At 42.6% G+C, this 27,675-nt stretch overlaps 1 protein-coding gene across 3 annotated transcripts; it reads right to left on the bottom strand.

Annotated features, from left to right (window-relative positions):
* Positions 1–888: 888 nt before the first annotated feature.
* znf710b (zinc finger protein 710b) lies at positions 889–27,469 on the bottom strand. Of its 3 annotated transcripts, XM_069690517.1 has the most exons (6): positions 27,356–27,469; positions 26,875–27,022; positions 8,299–9,873; positions 5,364–5,555; positions 4,873–5,044; positions 889–4,045 (listed from the first exon to the last, which is right to left on the bottom strand). In XM_069690517.1, the coding sequence occupies exons 2-6, from the start codon at positions 26,881–26,883 to the stop codon at positions 3,864–3,866; spliced, it is 2,130 nt and encodes a 709-aa protein (XP_069546618.1). In that variant the 5' UTR covers positions 26,884–27,022; positions 27,356–27,469; the 3' UTR covers positions 889–3,863. The 3 variants fall into 3 exon arrangements, with proteins under 3 accessions (XP_069546618.1, XP_069546619.1, XP_069546617.1); XM_069690518.1 differs by lacking the exon at positions 26,875–27,022; XM_069690516.1 differs by lacking the exons at positions 26,875–27,022; positions 27,356–27,469 and adding an exon at positions 11,593–11,652.
* Positions 27,470–27,675: the final 206 nt, after the last annotated feature.

Below are 27,675 nucleotides of genomic sequence, written 5' to 3'. Positions count from 1 at the left end.
AGAGCCATATGTCTGAGCAAAATGATCAATCTCATCCTGGGAAATGGTTTTCGATGGAAGTATAATCCCTGTACAATGGGAGCTGACTGAAGTTTCAGAAAGACCACAGATGTAATGCCAAAGTCACATCTTTGTTCACAAAACAAACAGAAATGACTGAATAAAATGCACAAGAAATGCTGAAGCAGGAGTACAAATTAGCTAGGTCTATTTGATTAAAAACAGATACTTCTCTCAGTTCTTTGATTCAGAAATGCCGAAAGAGGTTGCGTTTTTTTTCACTTGCCTGTTAAACTGTAAGTACCAGCATTGTTCAATGTTTATGTTCTTAACCTTCCTGCTGCGCTCGGGTCTTCCGTGACCCGTTTTCATAGCCATTTTGATGCAACGAAAGACCCGAGTACAGCAGGAAGGTTAAACACTGAAGGACTGATTCATTTAGACTAAGCTAAATGCCAGGCCCTAGTTTTGCAGGTGTTCTCCAAATTATTTTACAAACTAAAAATTTGGACAGGGTGCTGGATAAAATGTGTCAGCTTCACTAAAATAACTGCAATGCATCCTGGAGAACGGAAACATGCACCAAAGTTCATGACAATTCATCAGATAGTTCTCAAAATATTTTAGTAAAATTCAACCATGACAACCTCATCATAGTAACTGAGGAAAAGTTGTTGCATCACCAAAGTCAGATGGAGTGTATCCTTTGGGAACAATACATTTCATGTCAATCCATCAAATACTGTTAAGATGTTTCCGTCTGGTCCAAAGTGTTGAACTCAACAAGCAAGACCAGCAGTGTCATTAAAAATCCTCAGAATTTGCTAAAAATAGCAGATTGTAAGGATAACCCCTTCAAATAGTGACAGATTAAAACACCAGTCTTCATCATTTATACTAGAGAACCTTTATTAAATAATTCATGGTCAATTTCCATGAGGTCTCAGTTTGATATTTCTCATCTCAAAAAAGAACTAGTAGACCATTCCTCTGGTTTAGTGTGCATATCACGGCTGACCTGCATGGCAGGACAGAGGGAGCTGACTATTTTCCCCAAAACAGAATTTCTGAGCAGCAGGAAAAGATTCAGTCCACTTTCAATTCAGTCATTTCCAAATCTAACTAAGCAGGACTTCCAAATCATTTATTTTCGACTTAAAAATTTACAGATTGGGTTTCAGGCCCATTTTCTGGTGTGTTTTTTTTGTATTCATTGGGGGGAAATGTTTCTGAATAAACTGAAATAAAAGTGAAGTGAATCCAGTCCTGGATTTATGAGAGCTGAAACTACAAACACCAAAGAAAACCCAAACTGCTGATTTTTCGTATACAAACTGCTCATTCTTCAACTCGTATATGAACTGACAACTGTGAAATATCCATATCAGGGAAACTACAGTTTACCAAAAACCTACTGAGAAAGCATATCTGTTTGTGTATATTGCCATTAATAGGGGTTTTTAAGATTCTACGATCTTATCTCCCCCAGCTCTTCTCCTCCAGGCAAATTAGTTCACTCTTAACCAAGACGGCCTTCACAGGAAAATGTCAGGTTGCAATGAAAAGTGCTTTGTATTTTTCACTCCGTAATTCAAAAGCTAGAGCAGTATATTCACTACACAGGATAGATTATTAATGTAAAGCTAAATTATGTGAAACAAAAATGGCAGGTAAGCACACTGTAACATCGCAGAATCATTTGTACACTGAGAGGGCTTTACATGCCGGCAAGGTTTCTGCTTGTGGCCGACATGGGACAGTAGCAACTTTGGTAGTTAGTGCCCTGGTAAGAAAGAGGCTACAATGTCCTGTGCAAAAAGCACAAATGCATTCAAAGATGGACCTGTTTGAACTTTTAACGAAGTGATGGGCAGGAATGGGATCTACAATTAGGATCTGCTAAGTAAGAGCATTCAAACCAATGAATATGTTGTGACTGTATCAAAACTTTGATACACAGTGAGTATACAGTGCCGTGAAAAAATATTCAACCCGCTTGGTGTTTGTCCTGTTTGGTTTCAGTACAACCTGGAAGTAAAATTGACTTTTGGAGGGAATTTTTACCATTTGATTTTAACAACGTAGCTACAACTTTGAAGGGGTAAAATGTTTCTTACTGAGACAGAAAGCCTCAAAGTCAATATTTCGAGTACAGTCTCCCTTTTGCTACAGTTACAGCTGCAAGTCTCTTGGGAATGTCTCCATTATCTCAGCACGTCTTGCCACTGGGATTTTTCCCCGTTCTTCAAAGCAAAACTGCTCCTACAAATTAGATGGGTTGTGTTGGCGTACAGCAGTCTTCAAGTCATACCACAGATTCTTAGTTAGATCGTGGTCTAGGCTTTGACTATACCTTTACAATGCATCGAAATGTTTCCCTTTAAACCAATCCAGTGTTGCTTTAACAGCAAGTTTAGGGTCAATTGTACCGCTTCAAAGTGAACCTCCGATTCAGTCTCAAATCTCTGACAAAAAGAAAGAGGTTTGCCTCAGTATTTAGTTCCATCTTTTCTCAAACCCAGACCATTTTTTCAGTCCTTGCCGATTAAAAGCATCCCCACAGCATGATGCTACCACCACCATGCTTTACTGTGGGAAAAGCATTCTCAAGGTAATGGGAAGTTTTTGGTTTGACACACACATAGAATTTCCCATGATCTCCAGAAAGTTCAATTGTAGTCTTGTCTGACCAAAGAAAGTTCTTCCATGTGTTTGGGGAACTTTTCCTTATTTTTTTCCCCAAGTATTGGCGACCCTTCCGTTAAGCCACGTGAGAGCATGGCTTAAATTGGCCCCGTGAACAATGGATCCCATTTCCACTGTGGACCTTTGCGCCTCCTTCACTGTTATCTTTGGTGTCTCTGATTAATGCCCTCCTCTTGGTGGGCAGACTTCTCTTTTCAGGTTTCCATTTTGTTATTCTGGACTTAATGATGCTCTATGGGATGTTCAAAGTTTGGGATATTTCTTTTAACACAACCCTGATCTGTACTCCACAACTTTGTCTCTGACCTCTTTAGAGTGCTCCTTTGTCTTAATGTTTCTCAGGGGCGTTTCAGATCAGGTGTATTTCTACTGATTTCACGTGACAGATCATGTGACACTTTCATTGGACACAGGTGGACCATAATCAACTAATTGTGTGACTTCTGGAGTTAATTGGTTTGACTATAATTAATTTTTTTTTTTCAAATTTAAGGGGTGACTCAACTTTTCAGCATTTTTTTTTTTTTCAAATAAGATATTTTTTTCCAATTTGGATTACTTTAAGTCCATTACACAGATTCTAAAATAATAATCCATTTGAACTCTAAGGTTGCAACAAAACAGGAAAAACACCAAGTGGGGCTGAAGACTTTCACAAGGCACTGTAGCTGACACAGTGGAAGCTTAGATGCAAAATGTTTCGAGCTGGCACTTTCAGTCAAAAATATAAGAGCATACATTGGTTTTGACTGACAAAAATGGCAACGAAATTTCTATCACATCAAAGGTACCCAATGGCTCTGCAACTGCAACTTTTTTATTTTTATTTTTCACATAACTGATACATACACACAACATACAGATTTGACTGTCCGCCAGTGAGTCTTTGAGCCAGAAAGCGTAGTAATCCCAAAAAAGGAGCTCCAGACCACGTCAACAGTTTCAGTGTCTCCGCTATAAGCAACAGAGTTGAAACGTCTCCTTTGAAGTGCTTCTCCTTCCTGGCCTCCCATCATAGTCCGTCAGGTCTGGCTCTTCTGGAAGGAGGCCAGAACGGAAAGAAAACCTTTGTCAGAGTCTCCCAAAGCCTTGACAACAACTCTGTAAGTTCTTTCTGCCTTCATAAAAACAAAAGAAAAAAGCTGGTCCATCACTACTCAAGGTGTTGTATAGCTGCTTGTATCCTTCCCGAAATTGTAATACTCCTCCATGTCCTCCATGTTAGCTGTAGTGAGTTTAGTAAGGTTTTGGGAGCCACCATTGTCCATATTATCTGGTGATGTAAAGCTGAAGTTCTGTCCTTCATACTCCCCCTGGCTTTCCATTTCTGGAAGAACTTCTGGAGAAGACAAAAAAAAACCCATTATATTACAAGTACATTCCCAAAGCTACCTTTAATAGATGTGAATTCTGGTCTTGAATAGCATTTACGGCCTGAAAAATGTGATTGTTCTCTAAAATCTCTGATATTTATATACGACTACAACATTTTATTTTCAGTTTAAAGTGCCTGAGAATTTCTTTGGTTGGTTTAAAATAGTCGCATGTAATATCTATTAAGAATTGTACACAAAACACTCAATAGCAGCCTGGCAACATAAGCAAACAAGGTCATGACATCACACTGAGCCCCGCCCACTTCAAACTAGTGGGATGAGTGAAACTTTGGCACCAAGTTGTATGATCAGGCAGAGTCGCATTGCACAGTAATAAGTAGTAAGGAGCTGATTGAGAAAACAGCTTTTCCGGGCCCTCAAGACATCTCTGCACTACTTAATGTCGCAGTTAGTGTAAACATATTACATCAATTAATTCAAGTCAATTGTCTGAAAAAGTGAAAAGCAAAAATAAACAAGCAGAAATGTGTAAAACAACACAGTTGTGCAGCAAAAAGAGAGCCAATGGTGAGATTGTTACTTGTATAAAAATGCAAAAAACACCTTGATTAATGAAAACAGAAGTTTGCTCTTCTTGCATCCAGTCTGAGTAAAAATATTATCAAAAAGGCTTTGGTTGAGGCAGTTTCTATTAAATATATCTTCAAAGTTGAAACTACAATGAAACATTTTATTTTACAAACAATATGAATGGATGGGAATCTGAAGCCAGGTGTTGCTAAATAACAGCATGTACCTTCAGGAAACCTTAAAGAAAGGCAGGCCTCACCTTGTCCCTCTGGTGAAACATCCATGCCGTGCTTTACCTTCATGTGCCTGCTGAGGTTTCCCTTCAGGTTGAACTTACTGGTGCAGTAAGGACACTTGAAGGGCTTACTGCCAGCATGGAGGTGCATGTGGCCCAGCAGGTTGTACATTCTGTTGAAGGACTTGCCACAAACCTGGGAAAAAAAAACATCAAGAAAAATAATTCAAATCCTGACATTTATGAGCGCAGACATGAAGAGCAATGTTGAAGAAGTTACAGGTAGATTGCAGTTAGTGATAAAAACCATCCTGCACGATGACGGCTGCCTCTAATATCTGGGATTTTCTTTTCGTTTCCTTGTAGAGAAGTCACTGATATCAATTTGTAAAAGTCTTACGACCTGCTTTCTGGTCACAATTTGGTCTCTTCACATAATTCGTTTACATTAGATTGAACTGATGGAATTCAAAATGTATCATCACATCTCATTTTAAGTGAGTTCAAATACTCACCTTGCATTTGAAGGGCTTCACGGGCAGGTGGACGATCATGTGGGTCTTGAGGGTCTGTTTCTGGATGAAGCTCTTGAAGCAGACGTGACACTGGAAGGGCCTGACGCTGTTGTGGATGAGCATGTGCCTCTTCAGGTTGGCAGACAGGGTGAACTCTCGGGAGCACACGTCGCACTTGTGGCCTTTCATTCCCTGCCGGATGCAAACAGAAGAAAGTCAGTAAAATATAACGGCTGCTGCAATCGTTTCCTCGTTTACAAAAATTGAGACAGAAGGAGATGAATCGCTTGATTCACAGGTTTTCAAACTGTGAGAGGGAGACAGCGCGAGAGCTAAAAGGGGGAATCTGAGGGGAAAATAAATGTTGCTGTGAAAGCGACAGGTCATATCCGTGTTCTGCAAACAACAAGTAGTAAGGTATTATAGTCTGGGCTCTGATTTGGACTGCTTGTCCACACAGGGAGCATTTTGGAGCCCATTAAGGTGCTCTAACTCACAACTGCTGCGACTAGCGTCAAAAATCACACTCCTACTCCCGAGTCACAACTCAGCCAAATCTGAACACACGGACATGATATACGTATTTTTAGATACCATGTGACTCGCACTTTCTTAGGATATTGTTATCTCTAAAGTGCAAAGTGATTACATGTCCACAAATCTGCAAGCAAATCACAGAAAAAAGAAATCCCTTGCAACTCCAGAAGTTGCCTGAAAATCTTCACATTTTAAGATCTTCCTCAGTATTAAATTAACTGAGAGATAATTGTCTGTACATTTATAAGTCTATAGCAAAGGGAATGTGCTATTAACTGCTTTGGCATACTTTCAGTGTTAGTCAATAAACATAGGGTAAAAACAATGGGGCAGAAGCGGGAGCCCAGTGTAACTCACTGAAATCTTCATAGGGACAAGATTATAGATTATATCCCCAAAGAAGGAGCACAACTGGTCGGTCCACAGTATCCAACTCTGAAAAGACCTGCTTTAATCTGCTCTACCATAACCTAACACCCAATTGTATCCACAAAACAACAGGGAAGGTTTGACTCTACAGTCAAACATGTAGGTCAAAGAGCGGGTTTCAAACTTTCCTCTAATGGACAGAGCGGCTTTTGAGTTGCTGTCATGTCATGCAGATATGATGTCAGGACGATCACAGTGTTCACCTCCTGCCTCTGAGAGGTTGCTCATTTCTTTGACCATATCTAAATCTACGGCAGCCATTTTAGGTGGACCAAAAGAGATTACTACAGTAAAGGAGAAGAAAAGCCCTCTCTGTCCATCTTTATTCAGATCCTTTAATATTCTCTTCCACATGCCACAGGAAGTGTATCAACGTTGAGAGGAAGGTCACAAGAGCAGAATAAAACTCAGCATCTCAGGCCTTGAGGCCTGTTTAAATGAATAAGCTGCAGCTTTGTACACTCCACTCGCAGTCAGTGTCCGCAGACAAAAAGGTGGGCAGGAATGAGAGGATTCAGGGTTATTGAGAGCAACAAATGTGTATCACAGGTCACCAGTGGGTCGGGAGACAGTGTTTGTGCGAGCAGACAAATCTGGCAGACTGTCCGTCCGCCCACTGTCTGCACAACAAATGGGCTTGGTGTTGCTGTTGTCCACCAGGGGGAGCAGTGAACAGGCAGCAGCCTCAGGAAATACAAGCCACAAAAGAGAACCTTCTCTCCATTGAGAGTAGACTGCCCTCATCATTCCCAGCTCCATGATGTGTGTGGCTTTGGATTTTTGTTCTCCCAGTAGAAATAACATTTAAATAAATCCTTGGCAAGACGGCATTTTCATTTGGCCCTGTGCGGGATTTCTATCTACAGTATTTATTTATCCATCTGCACGACTAAAACAAAAATAGTCTGTTTCAAAAGGTGAAGGATTTTAGAACGACAAAGAGTCGTCAGGGAAAGACGGAGCAGTGCGTCCATGAAATGAATTGTGGTTTGTGATCCCTGGGGCCCTCATCTTTCTCTTCCTCTTCCTCTCTACCTGTGTGGATGTGTGCAGAGCAGGCAGGGGGCACTGAGCAATTACAGACATTTCATTCAGACGAGGGCTATAATGAGGACTACATGAGGACACTCAGTGTTGTGGATGTGTAGACTGAAATCTCTGTAAAAACCCAACACTCAAAACACACATCTATTCTGCTTCTCGTTTCCTTTTTGGCTGTTTTTTTGTTGTTGTTCCATCTATAAAGCTTTTCCGAAGATCAGGTCAAAGCCTTTGTGCAGGAAAAAACTGCATCATATGCAAAACAATGTGTTAATAAAGCATATTTTACAGGAGAATTAAGACTATTTGTAGAATCTCAAACCGCTCAGTCCTGGTTTGTTGACATGAACAAAACTCTTTCAGAGCTAGACACTCAATTTTCTTGATGATGTCCTCAAGACACACATCCCGGAGCTTGCTCTATTGAATGTGTGATTAACTGTACTCAGAGTGACTGCGTGCAAAACAAAACAAAAAAATCACATTTGCTTATCCAGACCTGTCAGCACTACACTAATAAGAGCTTCATGTTGATTAAAAAAAACCCGATACCAAAGTCTGTCCTTAGTGTGTTGCTGTGGTGCTAGGTGCTAATTTAGTCTCTATTAGAATGAGACATTTTGCTGCGTTTATTCTGACTGCAAAATACACAGGACAGAAAATGGATGTCTGCCAGGCTAAGTGCTATTACCTGGCTAATCCACCACGACCTCAGTGAGTAAAGGACAGGAGATCAACTGAGGTGAGGCCTTTGGACAACACAAAGTATGGCTTCTCTTTACTGACCCGATTATGCCTGTTTGTTTATGTTTTCTTTTGCTCTCCACTATCACTTTCATTTACATTAAAAAAAAACAAAAAAAAAACATCAACGGTCTCGTGATCTATACAGGTAACATTTACAGAGTGTTTGCGGCGGTGTCAGTACCTTATGAGTGAGCGAGTGCTGACGTAGGTGGTGGAGCTGCACAAACTCCAGGCCGCACTGGGAGCAGGTGTAAGGCCTCGGGCTCTGGTGCTTCAGGAGGTGGTTCTGGAGCTGGCTACGGTAGGCAAAGGACTTGTTGCACTCGGTGCACTGGAAGGTGTGTGGGCCCTGGTGGCTGGTCTGGTGGCGTTTGAGGTGGGCGTAGGTGGGGAACTCCATGCCGCACTGCGAGCAGACGTGGCAGCGCCCTCGCTCATGCTTCACCTCGTGCGCCCGCAGCTCGCTGGGGTAGGCGAAGCCGCGGCGGCAGAAGCGGCAGCTGTAGGGCTTCACGTCGGTGTGCTGGAGCATGTGTCGCTTCAGGTGGCTAGTCTGAGTGAATCCCTTCTTGCAGACAGTGCACTTGTGGGGCCGCGTGCCTTGGTGGGTTAGCAAATGGGTTTGGAGATGACTGGGCTGCTTGAAGAGCTTCCCGCAGTGCGGACAGGCGTGCGGTTTGATGCCGTTGTGGCCCAGGATGTGTGTGACCAGGTTGTACTTGGAGGTGTACGATTTATCACACATGCGGCACTTCCAGCGCTTCAGACCGTCTCCCACGTCTACGCAGTAGGACTCATCAATCTGGATGTTGATATCTAGCCGGTCCACTCTGCGGCCGCCGTGCCGACGAGGAGGCTGGGGGTTCGGAGGCTGCTGGTGCTGCCCTGCCGCGCTCCCGTCTGTCCACATCATGTTCTGGCTGCCTTCTTCGTACTCGCTCCCCATGCCCATTTCTGATGAATCATAGCTGCCCACCTCACTGGTCTGGAAGTAGCTGCTGATGGCTTCCTCCTGCTGCGTGGGCTTCATCATGGTGTTCCCCTGGTGCTCTACATCTTCTTCATCCTCTCTGCCACCTCGACCGTGGCCCCCCATGGGGCGCTGGCCCGGCAGTCCTCTGTGGCCCGGCTCTGCTCCCCTGTGGGCTACCTGGGAGGGGGGAGGGTGGCCGTGTGTGTTGGGTTGCTGCTGGGTAGTTGCTTCCCGCTCGCACTCTGTACAGTTCTTGTTGGTGCCTCTCAGGGTGGCTGGGTCTACCTGAACTATACCACCTCTTGGGGCCATATTGTTCAGCATGTGGACACAGGAGGGCAATCCAGAGTTCACCCCTTCCCCTTTCACGTGGGACGAGGTCACGTCACCGCCTTGAAGGCCGTGACGATCGGGGGGTCCGACCATTTTCGTGTCCGGATGTGGAGGCAGCCCCTGCTGCCACCTCCTCTGACTGCAGCTGGGTTGCATCTGACCGTCTTCTCCCAAGTTGTCTCCGAGGTAATCTCCGTTGGCTCCGATAAGCTGGTCTGCGTACTCGTAGTCGACTCCGTCTACTGGTGGCGCGGGGGACTCTTTGGGTTCACCGGTGTAGAAGCCGTTGGGTGCAATAGTCGCTCCGAACACTTCATTCTGGGAGATGAGACCTAGCACGGCAGCCTGGGCCAAGGACAGCACAACTACTGGATCTGTCTGTGTGCCTATGTCCACCAGCCTGGCCATTACCTTGGGCTCACATCTACCCAGGCGCCGGCTCGCCTCCTCCTGGAACACACAGAGAAACACATGCACAGGGAGTCAGCATTTCAAGGAAGCCATAAACAAATGGATATCTCAAGATGATAAGCAAGACCAGTTTGCTCTGACTAGTTTTAGTGCATAAAACTATGAACTTATGAACAGAAAAGGCTAAAAACTGCCTATATCAGTCAATACAGCAAATCATCTACAATCTAAACAGTTATAAAGGTTAAAAAGTTATGAATATAATTTGGCAACAGCTCAGCTACAGTGCACTGTGGCCAATGAGAACATGTCCTTCATTTAAAAGTGAGGCCATAAGGAGAAAAAGGTGTCAGGCTCATCATCCAATCACTCTTTCTTTTCTTTTTTGGAGCCAGTTGTAGAGTGAAAGAAGTGGAGATGTCGATTTTAAAGAGCCATTTATTGCATCACCAGAAAGGATGCACAAAAAACAGACACCCCCCCCCCCCACAGAGAAGGACCTATTCCCAAATCAATCTTTTTGAGTACAAGTAGTCAGCCTGAATGAAGACTGTCCAAAAGCAAACCTTTAGATCTGGGGACTGAAACACAGGAACTATGTACAACCGCATCCTAATCCAGCGTGCTAACCATGTATGGCTTTTGTGTGTGTGTGTGTGTGTGTGTGTGTGTGTGTGTGTGTGTGTGTGTGTGTGTGTGTGTGTGTGTGTGTGTGTGTGTGTGTGTGTGTGTGTGTGTGTGTGTGTGTGTGTGTGTGTGTGTGTGTGTGTGTGTGTGTGTGTGTGTGTGTGTGTGTGTGTGTGTGTGTGTGTGTGTGTTGAGGGTGGGATTAGATGGCCTACTGATCTCCACACAAACACACACATTCAAGGGCAAGAGAGGAAAAAAGGAAAGAAAACTGAGCAAGATTAAGAAATGAGAAAAAAAAAGAGAGAATGAGAGTAGAGAGAGAGAGAGAGAGAGAGAGAGACATAGAGACAGAGAGAGAGAGACAGGGAGAGCAAGAGAGAGAGAGAGAGAGAGAGAGAGAGTGACAGGGAGAGCAAGAGAGAGAGAGAGAGAGAGACAGGGAGAGCAAGAGAGAGAGAGAGAGAGAGAGAGAGAGAGAGAGAGAGAGAGAGAGAGAGAGAGAGAGCTTGGAGCAGGGGAGAGTCTAGAGGAGGGGAGGGGGCAGAGGAAAAAAAGAAAAAAGAGAAAATGAAAGGTAGAGGGAGAGTGAAGGAGAGATAAGGAGAAAGGGGGGCAGGAGGGGAGAGAAGGAGGAAGGCTGAGGGAGAGGAGACACTGGAGAGGAAGGGAAGGAGGGGAGGGCTGAGTGAAAGAGTGAGAGGGTGAGTGTGAGGCAGCAGGCAAAAGAGAGCAAGAGGAAGAAAGAGAAAGAAAGATATGTAGAGACAGAGGGAAGGAAGGAGGGGAGGGGGGAGAGGCAGTGAGCAACCAGGAGACAGAAGGAGAAAAGAAAATGCCAAAATGAAAGCCAGACAGACTGAAAGATAAAAAAAAAATATAAGGTGAAGTGAAACAGACAAAAGCGAAAGAACAACAACAACAAGGAAGAGTTCAACAGGAAGGCTCGAATGAGGAAGGTGATAATGAGTGAGGAGGAAATTCTTGATTTGAGAAAAATACAACTGCAACTTTACTAAACAAAGAAAATCTAGAAAGAAGGCAGACTGTCAGCTCCAGTGCTGTCAAACCCATGTTGCCCACCACCTCAGCAAACTAAACATGCTAATGTGAGAGAGTCAGTGAACTCACCACGCTCCTCCTGCTGTGAGGTTTCAGGTGCTTTAAGGATCTCATTCTTCAGCTCCAGTGTTGAGTGAGAATAGGCTATGTTCGCCTCCTATTTATATGTGAGGGATGAGAGGAGGCGGGGCTAGCATTACCCTCCTCCTCCTCCTCCTCCTTCTCCTGCTTCTTCTTCAGCACAGTTTTGGTTGTGACTCTAATAACACCAGCACAAACACAGAGCAGACGCAAACAAACTAAATGCTCTTCCGACAAATGAGCATGTGGCCGGTGGGTTTAAGAACAAACACACAGCTCATCAGCTCATATATCACAAAGCTCCTTGATAGTCTGGTGATGAATGGGCCAAGTCACCTCAAAGTCACAACACACACACATACACACACACACACCAACATCAAAAATAAAATAAAAAATCAACATATCAGTCTGAAATTATGGATCCACCAGGCTGCCTCCCATCTCTCTCACCCTCCCTTCTTCCGTCTCTTGGTCATTCTTCGTCTTTGTTTCTGCCTCTCCCTGTCTGTCTCTCTTCCTGTATCTCCTCCTCAGCCCTCTGCTGTGTTTTCATCCTGCACTTTCCCCCTGTATCTCTCCCCTCTCTCATTTATCAAGTGAGGTTTATGAGTAAGGAAAAGTGGTGGAAGATTGTTTCGTGCACAGACTTTCATGCAATGGATGCAAGTGTGTGACAGGAGAGGAGAGGAGAGGAGAGGAGAGGAGAGGAGAGGAGAGGAGAGGAGAGGAGAGGAGAGGAGAGGAGAGGAGAGGAGAGGAGAGGAGAGGAGAGGAGAGGAGAGGAGGAAGAAGAGGGAGAGAGACAGAGAGAGAAAGAGAAGAGGAAGAGGAAGAGAAAAAAATGATGGAAGGTGTCTGACAAGGAGATGAGCAAATGGAAGAGAGAGAGGGAGGGAGGGAGAGAGAGAGAGAGAGAGAGAGAGAGAGAGAGAGAGAGAGAGAGAGAGAGAGAGAGAGAGAGAGAAAGGAAAGAATAGTCAAGAAAAAGAGAGGGGAGGGGAGAGACAGAAAGAGAGAGACAGAGGGGGATGGGAGCAGAATGCGGTAAAAGAATAAAAACAAATGGATGATGGATACGGAGACCAAAACAGACAAAACGAGACTTAAACAAGAGTATCCTTCTGCCCTTAATGATGCATCAAACAGTCCCAGGAATCCTTCTCTCCTTTGCCTCAATCACACGGAGCTGCTGGTTGACACCTCAGAAAAAAACGGAGGTTCCAGTGTGAGGAACTTTCATCTCGCAACTCCAGAAATTAGGGACCTGTGGTGAGATCAGATCATCAGATCACCGTGGAGCTGTAAGACGTTGCTAACAGTGGCCTCAGAGTCCACAAAGGTCAGGCTTACCCTGCAGGGGAGATGACTGAGAAGCTGAAATGCCCACTGAACAAGACAAAACCTGCATTAATGTCGTAGAAGCAAATATTCACATTTTCTAATCAATTTTTATCATTTATGATTTTTGTCAATCAACTGATCAATTTTCCAACAATTTTGTTACAGCTCTAAAATGAACAACCAAAAGCCTTAATTTCTTTGGCAGCGATTTACTAACACTACATTAGTCAATGGATAGTCAATGTTGTATGATTAGTCCTTGAAAACAAGAACAATATAATCACTACAAGTTTGATTCACTCAGTAAAACATTTATCAGCTTTGCTCGGTCAAAGTCAGCGCTAAAACCACGAGTCGATTAACTGATTAGTCCGTTTAACAGAATATTAATCTGCAACTAATCTCAAATCAAAGTGTTCCTCCTTCAAGGTTTTTCAATCCTCTACAGTCAACTGAATATCTTCTGGTTTGGGGCTAAATAAATAATCTTTGGTGATGGTTAGACACAGTCCAGCATTTCCAGTATTTTTTATTCTTTCACCCTGTATTTAGGTGGACGGTGCATGTAAAATGTTGTATTATAAAGTATTATCAGTGTATTTGTGTTCATGTGTGCAGCTGCAGTGTTGATGGGCAGAGTGTGGATTCAATTTGAAGCGTGCCTCGATGCTATTATTCATGTTCTGCCATCATAAAATCACTGCTTTTCAATGATACGTTAATGCTTATTGTGATAGTTGCTTCTATGTCATAATAACTAAGTAATATTTCTGTCCAAGTCTTAATTAATATTTAAGGAGTTGGGGTGTCTGGTCTCTACTTTCAGCCTTACTAATTTCCATGTTTTTATCTTAAAACTTAAACTTTCCACAAATATTTGAAGTTCTCTGGGATCATGCTTTAACCCACCTCCTGTCGATCATAACGCAGGGCAGGCACAAAGCAATACAAGATGCTTCCACTGAATAGAGTCGGTCAGTCAAATTTTGCTTTATTTTCTTTAGCATAGTTCACCTTTAAACACAACTGCCAGTTATGTTAAATGGTTTAACTTTTGCTTTACAAACGCAAATACTTCTTTCTTCAAACTGCCGACATCACAGAGATACATTTTTCCATTGACAAGACACTAAATCGATGATTTTCCAATGCAGCAGCACAACATGCCAAAGGGTGACTTATATTTCAACAAGGAGAACTCCTGCTCTCCTGGCTCCTGTTCACAATCTAACTGTTTAAAATGTCTTGAGTGAGCTGGTCAGAGGCAGGCAGCCTTACTTACCCAAAATGAATGAGACAAATTGGGTTGCCAAATAAACTTCACAGTACATGGACACAACAGAAGAGGCCTCACAAATCGCATCTGCCAGCTCAAGCCTCTTTTCTAGCTCCATGGTCAAGAACAAAAGTGATTTTTTAATTTTTTTTCCCTGTTTAACAACAGTTTCCGAAAGATAAAATAAAACGGGAGCGGAAGGTAAAAACTGACCAAACGTAGGTTCTTGACATATATTTTGTTGCCAGCTGTAAACTGTCGCCCGTCTCTGCATCCAGACTACATCTGGATGAAAGACACAAAGGTGGAACAGAGCCTGACATGGCCTAGATGAAGCTGTCTGTCTTTGATCTACGGAGGCTGTCACAGAGCCTCTGAAGGGCATTTTGGTCAAAGCAATGTTTGCTGGTAGCGATGTTAGCGCCGCATTCCTGCTCTATAACTGTGACTCCATAAATTATGATTTAAAGTAAAGCAGCCGGCATTATTTTTCAGGTTGTAAGTATGTCTGTCCCATTCTCTTGAATCTCAGGAAGGCCATGAGGGAATTTCTTCCAATTCGGCCAAAACGTTGACTTGGACTCCAGAAAGAACTGATTAGACTTAAGTGGTTAAAGGTCAAAGGTCACTGTTTTCTCACACAACGTTTGTGGCCATAACTCAATAATTGATGCTAATTATGACCAAATGTAACACAAAAGTCTAATAGAATAAAATAATGAAGTGATGATGTTTCATATTGAAAAGGTCAAAGGTCAACCATACTGTGACATCATTATGTTCTGCCAAAAACACTTGATCAGACACTAAATTGGTGACACTAATCTTGAAACTGTGGTGACTGTAAATATCTTCTGTTCTGTCTGGTTCAACATACGTGTGAAGAATTTGTAGCTTCTTTGCAGCATCCAAATTTTAAGCATCGTCTACTGTCATGGCAACAACTCTGTGTTTTATCAGAACCACCTTGATTGGCCAAATTCCTTGAAAGTCTTCACGACATTTATTATCACAGTCTGGACAGACATGGATGTAAACTGCAACTTGACTGGTTGGCGGAGGCAAACAACCACACAGTAGTAATCCCAGTGACAGCATAAGGCAACTCCTCTTCATAATATTTGGGTAAATATAAAGGATTAGTCAACTAATCAGTCAGTGAACAGAAAATTAAGCTTCTTAAATGTGAGGATTTGCTGTTTTATGTCTTTGTAATTATATTTTAGATTGTTGGTCAGACAAAATATGATATTAGCAGACATGAAGTTGGACTCAGGGAAAGTCTGAGGAACATTACACAGAATAAACGATTAATTCAATCTATCTACAACGAAAATGATTGTTAGTCGCGGTCCTGATTTGTAAACAGAATCATTCAGACAACAACGGCAGCAACAATGGTTGATTTTTTTAACCTCAGGATTTTTTTGGGTACATCACACTTACAGAAAACAGTCAGCTGTCAAAACTTTTCTGCCAGATTTGTAAATTAATATTTTGTTTATTCTTTCATCAGACAGTTTATGAGTTGAATCATTATTGGAATAATTTCAGAGTCAACGGTCTTGTACGGCTGCCTGAGTTCAGTTTTCTGTATTCACATCTCAATTTTGTTCTTTAACTGATATATTCAGTTTTAATATAAAAACTCGAGACTCAGCCAAATTATTGTGACAATCCCATTAAATTATATTTCATATTGCTATGGAGACGAAGACAGTGAAAAAATTAAAATAAAAAAAGAAAGGAACTCATCACTGACGCAGCTCTAAACCAAAGTGTCATCATGGTTGCTGAATTCAGCCAAAAGAGAATCAAAAAGAAAAGTGAACTGATTTAAACGATGGATTGTAAAGTCTCGGAGGAATAATCTTTTCCTCGAACCTGCTATCAACAGTGCATGTGACATACTTTTAAGCTTGGATTTGGATGTTCCTTACTGAAATGCACCTTGGGAATTGGAGTTAATTTATGCATACAGGCTTGTACTTTAAGCTTTCAGTCAAAGAACCACATGTTGGTTTTTTTTCAGGGGGCGTTTCATCTCAACTCTGAGGAATGTTTTTTTTATGGAGAAAAATAACTTTTAAATCTGGAATCAGGAGTGGGCTGAAATAGCTCCTAATGCTTTGCAGCTCCATAATATTGAAAACCATTTAAACCATACTCAGTCCAACAGCAAAACTTTAACATGAAGTAAAACCTCAGTGAACGATTCCTGGTTGCAGCTTCCAGCTGTGCAGAGGGAGCTGATGAGGCCATCCTGTGTGTGAAGCTGAGAGGTGAGGCAGGCACCTGGTCCATCTAGTCTACGTTCCCCCGAGGATGAGGACTGTCATTTGTGGGTTTTTCTTGTAGCCCTTCAATGTTGGCCACCAGTTGAACGTAAGCAAACAGAGGCAACCACCATGTTGGGGTAAACCTCTTCGGTCTGGGCCACATTATTACATTTGGGTTAATGTGAACAATATGAGTCCAGCAAAAGGCTCCCTAGATGGACGGGTTAAATACGAAGCATGTATAAAATGATTGGGGAGGGAAGCTTTGTGTTCAAGACAGCTTTAATTCTTGAAATATCTAATGGTTTGTTGTTTTTTTTATTCTGGGATGGAAACCTGTTTTCAAAAAAAGAAAAAGTTTGTATCATAAATGTCATGGAGAAGTGAGGTAAACAACAAGATAGAGAGAACATGGAGGAAAGAGAGAGAGAAAGAGAGGGAAATGGCAGAGGACAAAATGGGGGCGTAATAGAGGAAGCAGAGAGAGAGAGCGAGAGAGAGAGAGAGAACAGATGATTGCATGGAATGAAAGAGGGATTGAAGGGGAGGGAGGGGAGGAGATAAAGAGAACAGCCAGGGAGGGGGAGCGAGTGAGGGAGTGAGTGAGTGAGAGAGTGAGTGAGAGAGAGAGAGAGAGAGAATGAAATGGTGGAGTGAGAGAGGGAGGGAGGAAATGAGAGGCAGCAGTGGGGGATGGGAGGATGTAGAGGGAGAGCAAGAGAAGCAAGGGAGAGAGAGAGAGAGAGAGAGAGAGAGAGGGGGAGGGAGGGAGGGAGGGAGGGGCAGTGTGCAACTGTGAGAGAGGAAGAGAGAAAGAAAGAGAGAGAGAGAGAGAGAGAGAGAGAGAGAGAGAGAGAGAGAGAGAGAGAGAGAGAGGCAAATAGGAGAGGGAGGGGTAAAGCGTGATGGAAACCAAGAGCTAGAGAGAAAAAAAAAAAAGAGAGAGAGAGAGACACATGGAGGGAGGGAGAGTGAAAGAGGGAGAGAGGAGAGAGAGGAGGAAAGAGGAACAGAAAGAGGGGGAGGGGAAGAGAGCTTGAGAGAGAAAAACAGAAAGAGGTAGAAAAAAAATGGGGAGCAAGTGAGAGAGAAAGAGAGCATGAAAACCTATCTCGCTCTATTTTCTATTTCTACAAACATGGCTGCAGCAAAAGAGGAAGAAAAAGAAGAACGGTATTGTTGGGTTTCACAAGTCCACACACACACACACACACACACACACACACACACACACACACACACACACACACACACACACACACACACACACACACACACACACACACACACACACACACACACACACACACACACACACATTATAATATACAAGCATCAATTCTAATCACCCATGTTAAGCATCATAGGGTAAAAACAGTATAACTGTGATGTGGCTTTACTTAAAGGCCCCGCTCTCTTATTCTTCTCAGCTGCTGAGGGCCTCAACAGTTGATATATATCGTCTGATTTGACGTTATCACAGACAGATCGGTGTTGGTGTACTGCAGGGGTTCTCCAAGCCCGGCATGGTTTCAGTGAGTTACGAATGGGCTCAAAGTTGAGCCCTGCTTGTTTTTTATAGCCGATATTTCTTCAGACTTTGAGAAATTGGCACCACTGGCAATGAGCTAAATTAGCTATTATCAGCTCCCTTTTCCAATGCACCCACGGGAGCACACATAACTATCACTGGACCACTTTGATACTGAAGAAAACTTAGAAACGCGATGATTCTCAGGCAAGCCCTTGAGTTGAGATAATGATATCACCAGAAGGTGTAGGTCCCATTAAAACAAAAAAAATGTGTGTGTCATGTCTGATGTGAGTGAGTTATGACTCCATGAAGGAGCACTAATCTACACATGACATTGTTTGTTCACCAGAGAGCGCTGACAAGTTTAGTCCGCTAATGTAAAATGACTTGCTCAGTTTAGTGGCACAGTATAAATGCAAATGATACACTGATCCCATACACTGTATTTTTTTGATTTGATACACTTTATCATCATTACTATCATTAGTATCAGCATTAACACTGACCTTTTTAAGCAGATTGTGTATTGGCAAGATGCAACTGATAGACAATAAGTTTCTTTCTCAATCTAATCATAAAATCAAGTGTTTCCTCTATTAGTTATCTTCATTCAGTCACTGCAGGACATCAGCTATTTCCTTTATTGCCACAGCAGTCACTGGCCTCATGCTAATTTAAGGACAAATTTATTCCTTTGGGTTACAAACTTTTAGGAATTTGGAAGAAAGGCAGCACCGGTATCTAATCAGGACAGTGTATCCAGCAGAGAACCTGAGCTGAGGTGTCAATATTTGTCAAAAATGTTTGGTATAAAGGTCTGATAACACAGATTTGTGTTTTCTATGTTTGTAATTTTAAAGAGTAACAAGTGCGATACGTGCCCACATTTTAATTTTAGGTGATATTAATGCATTTGGAAAGCAAACAGAAATATTTTGTCCTCCAATGTCTACATAGGACACAGAGAGGGCAGGGGAATGTATCTTTGGAGTAGAAAGGGTCTGGATTAGTCATTTGGGTGCACAAAGAGAAGGACTGGGCCTTTTTTGGTTAAGCTATGCCTTAAAGCAAATGTTCCAACACAACCACTATTGTACTGTGTCAGCAGCTCTGCTATATTTCTTAGCGATCCCCAAAAGTGTGGACCTAATGTAGTGACATCTTTTTACTGATGCGAGTTCGTCCACATTAACTTTCTGTGGCGGTACATGTGTGTATTAACTGTGAGAATTGCAGCAGCTCTGTAAACACATGGTAAGAGTGCGACCATGAACAACAGCATAGGGAGATGCTGCGACCTTCATAGTGCACTCAACCCAACTGAAAACTTGGGATATTTCTAACCAGCGTAGAGAGAAAGTATCTTTCAGCAGAGTGGTCTTCCTCCCTCATAGCAAACTGGAAAATATATAAGTGAAGGAGCATTGAAGCTGTTCAATACAAGCAACTCTCAATCTAATCATTAATATTATAGGAACACACGAGCAGCCAACATCAGCAGCAGCTCTGGCACAGAAACAGCCAATCCGCGTCCATTTTCGAATGGCAGAATCGAAGCGGAGAGCGTCAAGGTTAAATTTTATTGACATGGAGTTCAGTGACCCCCAAAACCTCCTGGATTAAAGGAAAAAGCTGAAAGGTTTAAGTGCTTTGAATTTTGGTTTGTATCTGAACCCCTCACTGCTGTGCCTCGATGTACAGTGTATACCTTCGAAGCTTACAGCAGGTCTAAACAGCAGCTTTAAGGTAACCTACTTGCACCGCTTGAGGCAAGTATACAGTATAATATATTTATGAAGAGCAGTTCTTTGGGAATAAAGTCCCAAATTCCTAAACACATTGTATGTTAGTTGTTCCTGATAACTTTTCCTTTTTCTCCACGTAAATGTGAGTTCCCACACTGCCCTAGATAATGACCAACCTGTCAGACGATTCGGTTTTATTTTCATGTTTACGAGGTCATTACGCGCTCCCACATTACTCTTTATAACACAAGGGTGAAGCATGGCTGGAGTAAAGTCCCTTACTACAATAAAATCTCAAATAATGCAGCTTTCAGAATAACTTTGAGTGGAAATATGAGAAAAGAAACATTTTCGAGTCTCAATAAACGTCAGCTCTACTGCTCTGCTAAATGCTGCTGTGGGCCAACCATTTTGTTCCAGCGCTTTGTAGCTGTAACAGTTCCAAACTACATCACTCCTTTCTCCTCCTTTCTCTCATCACTCTTTCCTCATGTTTCCATGGATACACCTCCCCCTCCTCTTTTTTCCCCTCTCTCTGCCTTTCCCCACTTTTCCATCACTTCCTTCTTATCTTTTCTCTTCCAGTACCATCCCTACCTCTCCTCATTTACGGTTTCTCCCAAATCAATTTCCCCACTACAGATCTACTAAAGAACATAATGCTATTTCTAAAGAAAAATAAACAACAGGATACATGGTCTGCTAGTATATTGATCCCTGGAGATGTGCAGCTACACAACAGCGCCCTCAGAGGTGAGACTGCGATAGAGTGACTTGCTCAAGGACACGTCAGCAGTTTTTTCTTTAAATATGGAAATTTTCTTTAAATATGGAAACTCAAACGTATTTTCTCCTACATTGGATTTCTTTATTGTGTTATTATCATTGTTATGTCCAACATCAAGTTTATCTGTTTTACCTACAGTCAGCAATACCTGGCTGAGACAACGTTCATAAGTGTAAAGATATACAGTACTGTGCAAAAGTTTATACACAAGAATAATCCAATAAACAGGTTTTATTTGTCAGTTAACTTCATACAAAGTACAGCAAACAGATAAAACTGAATCAAATCACTGTTTTTGTGTGCGCTTGTAAGACATCAGTAATTCTCCTCCAGGAGGTGAACTTGTTGTTCACAGGTTTTCACGGGAATTGGCAGGTAGGTTGTTCCGAGGATCTTGAAGATCTTGCCACAGTTCTGTGGTCTCAGCTGCTTCTGTCTCGACATGTAATCCCAGACTGACACCATCGTGTTGATATCAGGCCTCTGTGGAGACCAGACCATCTGTTGCAGCAGTACACGTTCTTCTTGTTGCTGGAGATTGATCTGTAGGACTCTTGCTGTATGTTTTGGGGTCAATGTCACACAGCAGAGTGAATTTCAGGCAGATAACACGTCTCCCTGATGATACTGGGTGATGGAGAAATATTCAAAGTGCCTAAAATATTTGCACAATACTGCATATCCGAGGCTTTTTTACGTGACGCTAAATAATCAATTAGACCGGAGGCTTTCAAAGTGTGAGGCGCCCCAGGGAGCAGCAGGAGAGTTTAGTCTTTAGCATACAATTAATACGATTGGCATCAAAATTCATACTTTTTCTCTGAGTCACTCCTCAGTCAAATCTGACCAAGATGACATGATATACATAACTTTAGATTGAGTTTGACATTAGTTATGCTGTCCATCACAAACAAATGTCCTTAACTCTGTTTATATATTATATAACTTCACAACTTGACTAAAAATTCACACATTTTACATTTTTGTCAGTATGAAAGTAATCCAGTGAGAGTTGTCAGCACATGAGAGGGTACTTTTTAAACACAAACTGCTCAGAGTTGATTCAACATACTTGCCAATTTGTCAAAAATGTGAGTAAATACAGACTGAAACAAAAAAAAAGTCAGCTCAAGCTGTGTCCCAACTCCACCAAAATGTTATAATTCCTGTTTACATATCCAATGGCATTATAGGGACTGTAGGACTGAGCTGATAGAAACACCTTAGATGGAGTTTTTGCCACACATTCACAGAATATTATTAATATAATTGATCTAATATCTAATTTATTTACATCAACTTGCTGCATGCACACTGTATGTATAATAATAATAAAAAATAATAATAAATGCAAATATTTGCACTGTTACCCAATTGCACAACTGATTCTCAGCATCTTCAACACAAACAATGACAGAATCAACATGTCTGTATCCACCGAGGCAAATTGTGAAATCGTAAAAATTCTGAACAAACAGGTAGTTTAAAGGCATTCACGATACAATTATATTTATGTAGATTCTCATTCATTTTCAAGGAAAGTTTTCACCTCTGAATAATCTTCTCTCCCCACAGAACTAAACCCAGCAGCCCTCACATTCTCTGAAATCTGAAAAAAAAAATACAAAAATACAAAAAAAAACCAAAAAACTGTCTCACTCATTCACAGCCTCAGTGTAAACCAGTTATCAGCACTAATGGCTGAGCAGCATACCGTGTCAATCAAACAAACGCTGTAAAATGGCTGCACCGTTTCCAACTCTCGAGAGGCCAACGAGAACACCTACCATTCGCAGAGGTGTGGCAAAGCTAACCTGCATTACCACCGATAAAACTACCGAGTTAATTAGCGCCGTTTCACTGAGCCGAGCACTGCACGGGGTGTCATGACTAAACTGAACGACATGCAGACGCGGGGACGGTGTGAAAGGACGAGACAGCGGGAAACGGAGACGCTTGCACACAACGCATGCACCCAAACACACACGCGCACATGCACACACACACACACACACACACACACACACACACACACACACACACACACACACACACACACACACACACACACACACACACACACACACACACACACACACACTCAGCTAAAATGATATTGAAGAGGGCATGAACCAGGCCACTGCTCTGCACTGGCTAACACTCAGGATGCAACCAGAATGAAAAACAAAAGAGAACAAAAAAAAAATAAAATAAAAGGGGGAGGGAAGAATATGAGCAGCCTAAACACAAAGTGACTTTTTAGAACCTGATTTCAGCTGTAAAATAATTAACGGATGGTATAATAGCATGTTGCGTTAAACTGCAGAGAAATAAGTTCAACGCCGCTCGTCTTTCTCGCGCAGAGGATTTGGCAGGATCGGGGCGCACTGACAGGCCCGAACCGACTCACCAGACAAGTAGTAGCAACTTCACACAGCAAAAGCTGGCACGGGCAGCATTTAACCACACCAGCAGCGAGACCAAAACTGACAGGCATGACTCGCACCTAATAAGCATTACATACTGGAGCTGTCTATTAAAAACTCCTTCTGGGTGCACTCCACGAAGCAGGCCAGAGCTTCATGCAAAAAATATTCTGCATTTAAATGGTCAATTTATAGCAGTGATTTTCAAGTCCGGACTTATTTATCAGCAGAGAACAGACGCCGTTATTCCCGCCTGCTGTCTGGATTGTAACAGAGAGGAAACACAACTTCATTTCAAGCGTAGAAATAGCAAAACCAAAAGCTATATCCATGCAGCTTCGAGCTAATGCCAATATGCTAACATTTGCTAATTGGTGCTAAATACAAAGTCCAGCAGAAGCTTTTTTTTTTATCTGGCTTTTAGTCATAAAGTAAAGCATTGAAGAACATGTAAATTTGACTTGACCACAGTGCTTGATGAGAAGTTAAAGGATCACCAAAGTCACCAAAGTCACATCATCTTAAATTGATTGAAGATGAATGTGTGTAACAAATTTGATCATAATCCATCTGATATTTGTAAAGATGTTCCACTCAAAGACCCGAGTGCCATCATCACAGTGGCGCTGGAAGAAGAGTTGGTTGATTACCATAATGAGGATTCAACTTTCAAAGACCATGAATGTCTGCAAAATATCTCCTGGCAATCCACCCACTACTTATTGAGATATATCAAGCTGAATCGGATATATATATATATATATATATATATATAAAGGGACGTTGTCTCCGGGTCTAAAAAGTAAAGGCAATGCAGAAGTGCAATACCCCTGAGGGCTACCAGGGGCTGGCTCAAAACACATCTAATAGACTACCATTTAAAAAGCATCAACTACTCTCCTGCAATAAAAAGTCAATAAATCTTTTCCAAAAGTAATTATGGTTTAATTTTGCTAAATTTAATGTGCTGGGGGCCCTTCTAAAAATACGTCCATAATTAATTAGATATCAGGCCTAAAAAAAAGGGATGTTTGGGGGCAAGCCTAGTTTGATTGACAGGCCTGGGGTGCACTTAGGTTGCTGAGATAAGTGGGCAGGCATAATGTTCTCGGGTTCTCACTTAGATCCACACCTCGTTCCTCTCAAACTCGTCCAAATATGGTCACTTCTGGCTCCAAAAAAACACCCAAGATGGCAACGGCAAAAATGCCAGACTCAAGACAATTTACAAACCAGCGCATGCCACCAGTACGATGAAAAGATCCTCGCTAGCACAGATGAGTCGGAAGGTTAAACCCAGACAGCATTTTGTCTGTTGTCTTTAAAAACCACCATCTATTTCTCACGAGCAATCAAACTGTGTAACGAGGTTCCTGGTGATAATAACAGCTGACTAAATGTTTTTTTTGTCCCGGCTCATAATCACAGTAACACCCACCGATAAAACAATCAAATTAATGCACTGGCTGTTGAAGCATTCGGACACAAGCGTGTCAAAACTGCGACCAAATAGTTATACAATGCAAAACAGCACATTAATAATGAAGCCATTCAGCGTAAACTGTCAGCTTGCTTCAGGAAAGCAGTTAAGCCAAATTTGGTTAACGATTCAACCCTGCAATGCTTTTTTGTTTTTCCAGAAGGTTGGACTATTGTGCCTACACACTGCACTCATACAACACACACAAACAAACCGGCAATGCACAGTGGAGGTCGTTCAGCGTAGCCGTAACCAACAGGCCCCACACATTAGGCTTTTGTGCTTTGAGAAACATCAGCCTCTTTTTTTTTTTCTTTTTTTTTTCTTTTTAACCCTGCCTGCAGCACAGCCGAGCGCCGCAATGTGCTGACACCATCATCAGCTATTCTAAACCTTTTACCACAGCTATATGCTCACATCCTGATAAAGAACAGATGGAGGAAATAAAGAGAACCTAATTTCCATTTATCTTCATTTACCTTCATTTACAGGAGACGAGTCTGATTTTCGGTGTCTGTTAAGATGATTAGTTCACTGTTTTTTTTTTTTAGAATTATTTGGGATCGCTCGCCGTTTGGCTCTGATGGACTTGTTTCAACACAGTCACCCTGCTGCTGATGATCCATGAACGAATGGCTTATGATCCCCTGAGGAGCATACAGATTGTAGCAGCAGCAGCGTAATAACACATTATTGATCCAAACCTGGGGAAATTCATTTATCACCGGGTAACTCAAACCGGCCAAGAAATAATAAAAAAAACTGCACAGTTAAAAGTTGGAGGCATAATTTCTGCAGACAGAATCAGAGCCCCAAATGTCGATCTTGATGATATTTAGGTACACTATTAATAAATCAAGTTATGGGATTGAAATATTATTCCACCATTACCAAGCAATCATTCTATGCTACAAACAAAATAGTCTGGCCCACATACCAATACACTACGGCTGCATTATTTATCTCTGAGCACAACACATGAAAATAACAAGGAAGAGCAGAATAAATACACCATTAATACAAGGTTGACACAAAAGACAACAAATACGGCAGTGAGCTGGGAGACAGCGAGTTTGCAAAGAAAACTAATATTTGGCTGAGATGCCTCCCAGCGAAAACCAGACGGGAGAAGTTATCATCAAACAGTGGAAGTCAAAGAGCTTCAAAACTGCATGCAGGGAGGCAGAGCACTGCAATCGATGTGGCCATGACTGATCATCCATCTATCGCAGCTGCTTGACAGTTAGGGGGGGAAAAAGTACACACAGAGCCAATAGACACACCTTTTGAAAGACAAAGGTGGAGTTGGATTTCACAGTCAGAAAACACCAGGCGGACATCACTGAAACACTCTGGACACAAGAAAGTAAAGCCAAAATTGACCAAGAGCTGCTATGAAATAGGATCTGCTGGCAAACAAAAACACTAAAACTCAAAAAGGGTGAGGTGACACCCTGCGCTCCTTTGGGCACTGAGATGATCAAGTCATTTAAGTCAGAGCATCATTTCAGGACGCACTTCAACTCAAATTGACATCAGAAATGGGTCACTTTCAAAAATGCAGACAGTAAGTTCTGCAGCGTGAATCAAGATCTGCACAGCAGTGATACCTTGGTGAACACTGCTGAGTTATTTGAATATTTCCATCTAAATGACCATCAATCACCTGACCGGTAAGGCCACAAGGGGAGGATGTCTTTTTAATTACCGCCAGCTCCTGAAGTGCACCGACACTGAACTGCATCAGAGCTCATCTATAGGCCCCGGGGCTGCCAACTGGTATGCACAGTATGCAGCTGCCTTGCTGCATGCGGTGCACCGTCCTCATTACATGATTAGACACTGCATGGCAGGTATGCGAGGGGTCAGCAGCGTGATTACTCGCTCTGGCTTTGCATTTCATTACATAAAAATGGCACTGGGACCGTCCAAAATGAGAGCGCATATGCAGACTTAAGACAGCCATCCAGGACCTTCACATCCCTTGACAAGGAAGTGTGAGATGCACTGCCCTCATTAGTGCAGTGGTGGATACCTGTGTGGCCTATCAATGATCTCTGACAGCCCTGAGAGGAGTCAGCCAGCTGGCGGTAGGCTGCCGGTGTTCCTCCACAGCAGCCCGGGCTACAGGTTCTCTGCTGCAGTGCATTTTCCCGGTGCTTTGCGGTGCGGAAATATCCCCTCTGCGCAAGGCTGTCACCAAAATGTGGCCTCGACTGTACCGTACATACACTAGAGCTGACAGAGACCAGACGCCGGGACTGTACACACAGTAGCCTGCTCAAAATACACCATCATCGTCCCTCCTAAAAACAAGCGGAAAAAAACAAACTTGCGGTATCTTTAAAAAGAAAGACCCGGCAACTTAAGAGCAAAAACTTTGTTCAAGACGGGCCTACCCAAGACATCTTGGCCTCCCGTGCCTTGGCATCAAGGGGTGGGTTATGTGTATGTGCAGGGTATAGATGGGCTAATGTGGCCTGGTGTCGCCCCTACTCCTTTATGCGTCTCTTTCCCCAATTCTCTCCATCCCCCTCTCGACGCCATCTGTTTGTGGCATGAGAGAATGTGGAAGTAAAAAAAAAAAAAAAGAAAAGAAAAGACGACATTTTGACTGTAGTTGCTGACCTACATCGCGCATTTTGGTTTCGGCACAGCGTTAAAAGCCACACCGAAACACAGCCTTGCACAGCGCACGGCCGGTAAAATCGGCACACATAACGCATACATTTTCTCGCTTGCTCGGGAGGAATGTAATAAGTTACGGTTGAAACACTCCTCCTCCGCCTCGCCGGGCCGGACAAGTCAACCCTCCAGCACCACAGACATTTATAATATGCATTAGCTCCAAAGGAAGAGAAACGTAAACGCACAACTCACCTGATTCCAAAATCGGTTTATGGTGGCGACGTGGCTGTGGTTAATTTTAATATGGGAAAAACAGTTACAACGGTGGGTCCCCGTTGTGTGTAGCAGGAAGGAGGGAAGGGAAGGGACGAGGGGCTGACGTGAATGAATAAACAACTGAGCTCCTCCTCAACGCCACAAGTAAAAGCGGAATGTGGCTGACTTTAGTGGAAATAACCACCACACATTAAACATCATCTTTATGTAGCCTGTATCCCATAATACTGGTGTTTGTAACTGCCTTTACAACATTAAATGTCGACTGTTATGGGTAAGAAACGTAAAGTTCCTCA

Source organism: Brachyistius frenatus, unplaced genomic scaffold, assembly GCF_029030835.1.
Source record: "Brachyistius frenatus isolate BFR_SWC_R1_liver_20210118 unplaced genomic scaffold, ASM2903083v1 Contig_9, whole genome shotgun sequence".
In the NCBI taxonomy this organism is placed as follows: Eukaryota; Metazoa; Chordata; class Actinopteri; family Embiotocidae; genus Brachyistius; species Brachyistius frenatus.
This window is presented reverse-complemented; position numbering and strand designations above follow the sequence as displayed.

What these genes read in the sequence shown, in the direction of transcription:
- znf710b (XM_069690516.1), bottom strand. Translation starts at nt 11,637, where the DNA reads ATGAGATCCTTAAAGCACCTGAAACCTCACAGCAGGAGGAGCGTG. An exon ending in CTCACAGCAGGAGGAGCGTG is followed by an intron (nt 9,874 to 11,592) that starts GTGAGTTCACTG and finishes TGTGTGTTCCAG; the next exon opens with GAGGAGGCGAGCCGGCGCCT. An exon ending in TGAAGCCCTTCAAATGCAAG is followed by an intron (nt 5,045 to 5,363) that starts GTGAGTATTTGA and finishes TTTTTTTCCCAG; the next exon opens with GTTTGTGGCAAGTCCTTCAA.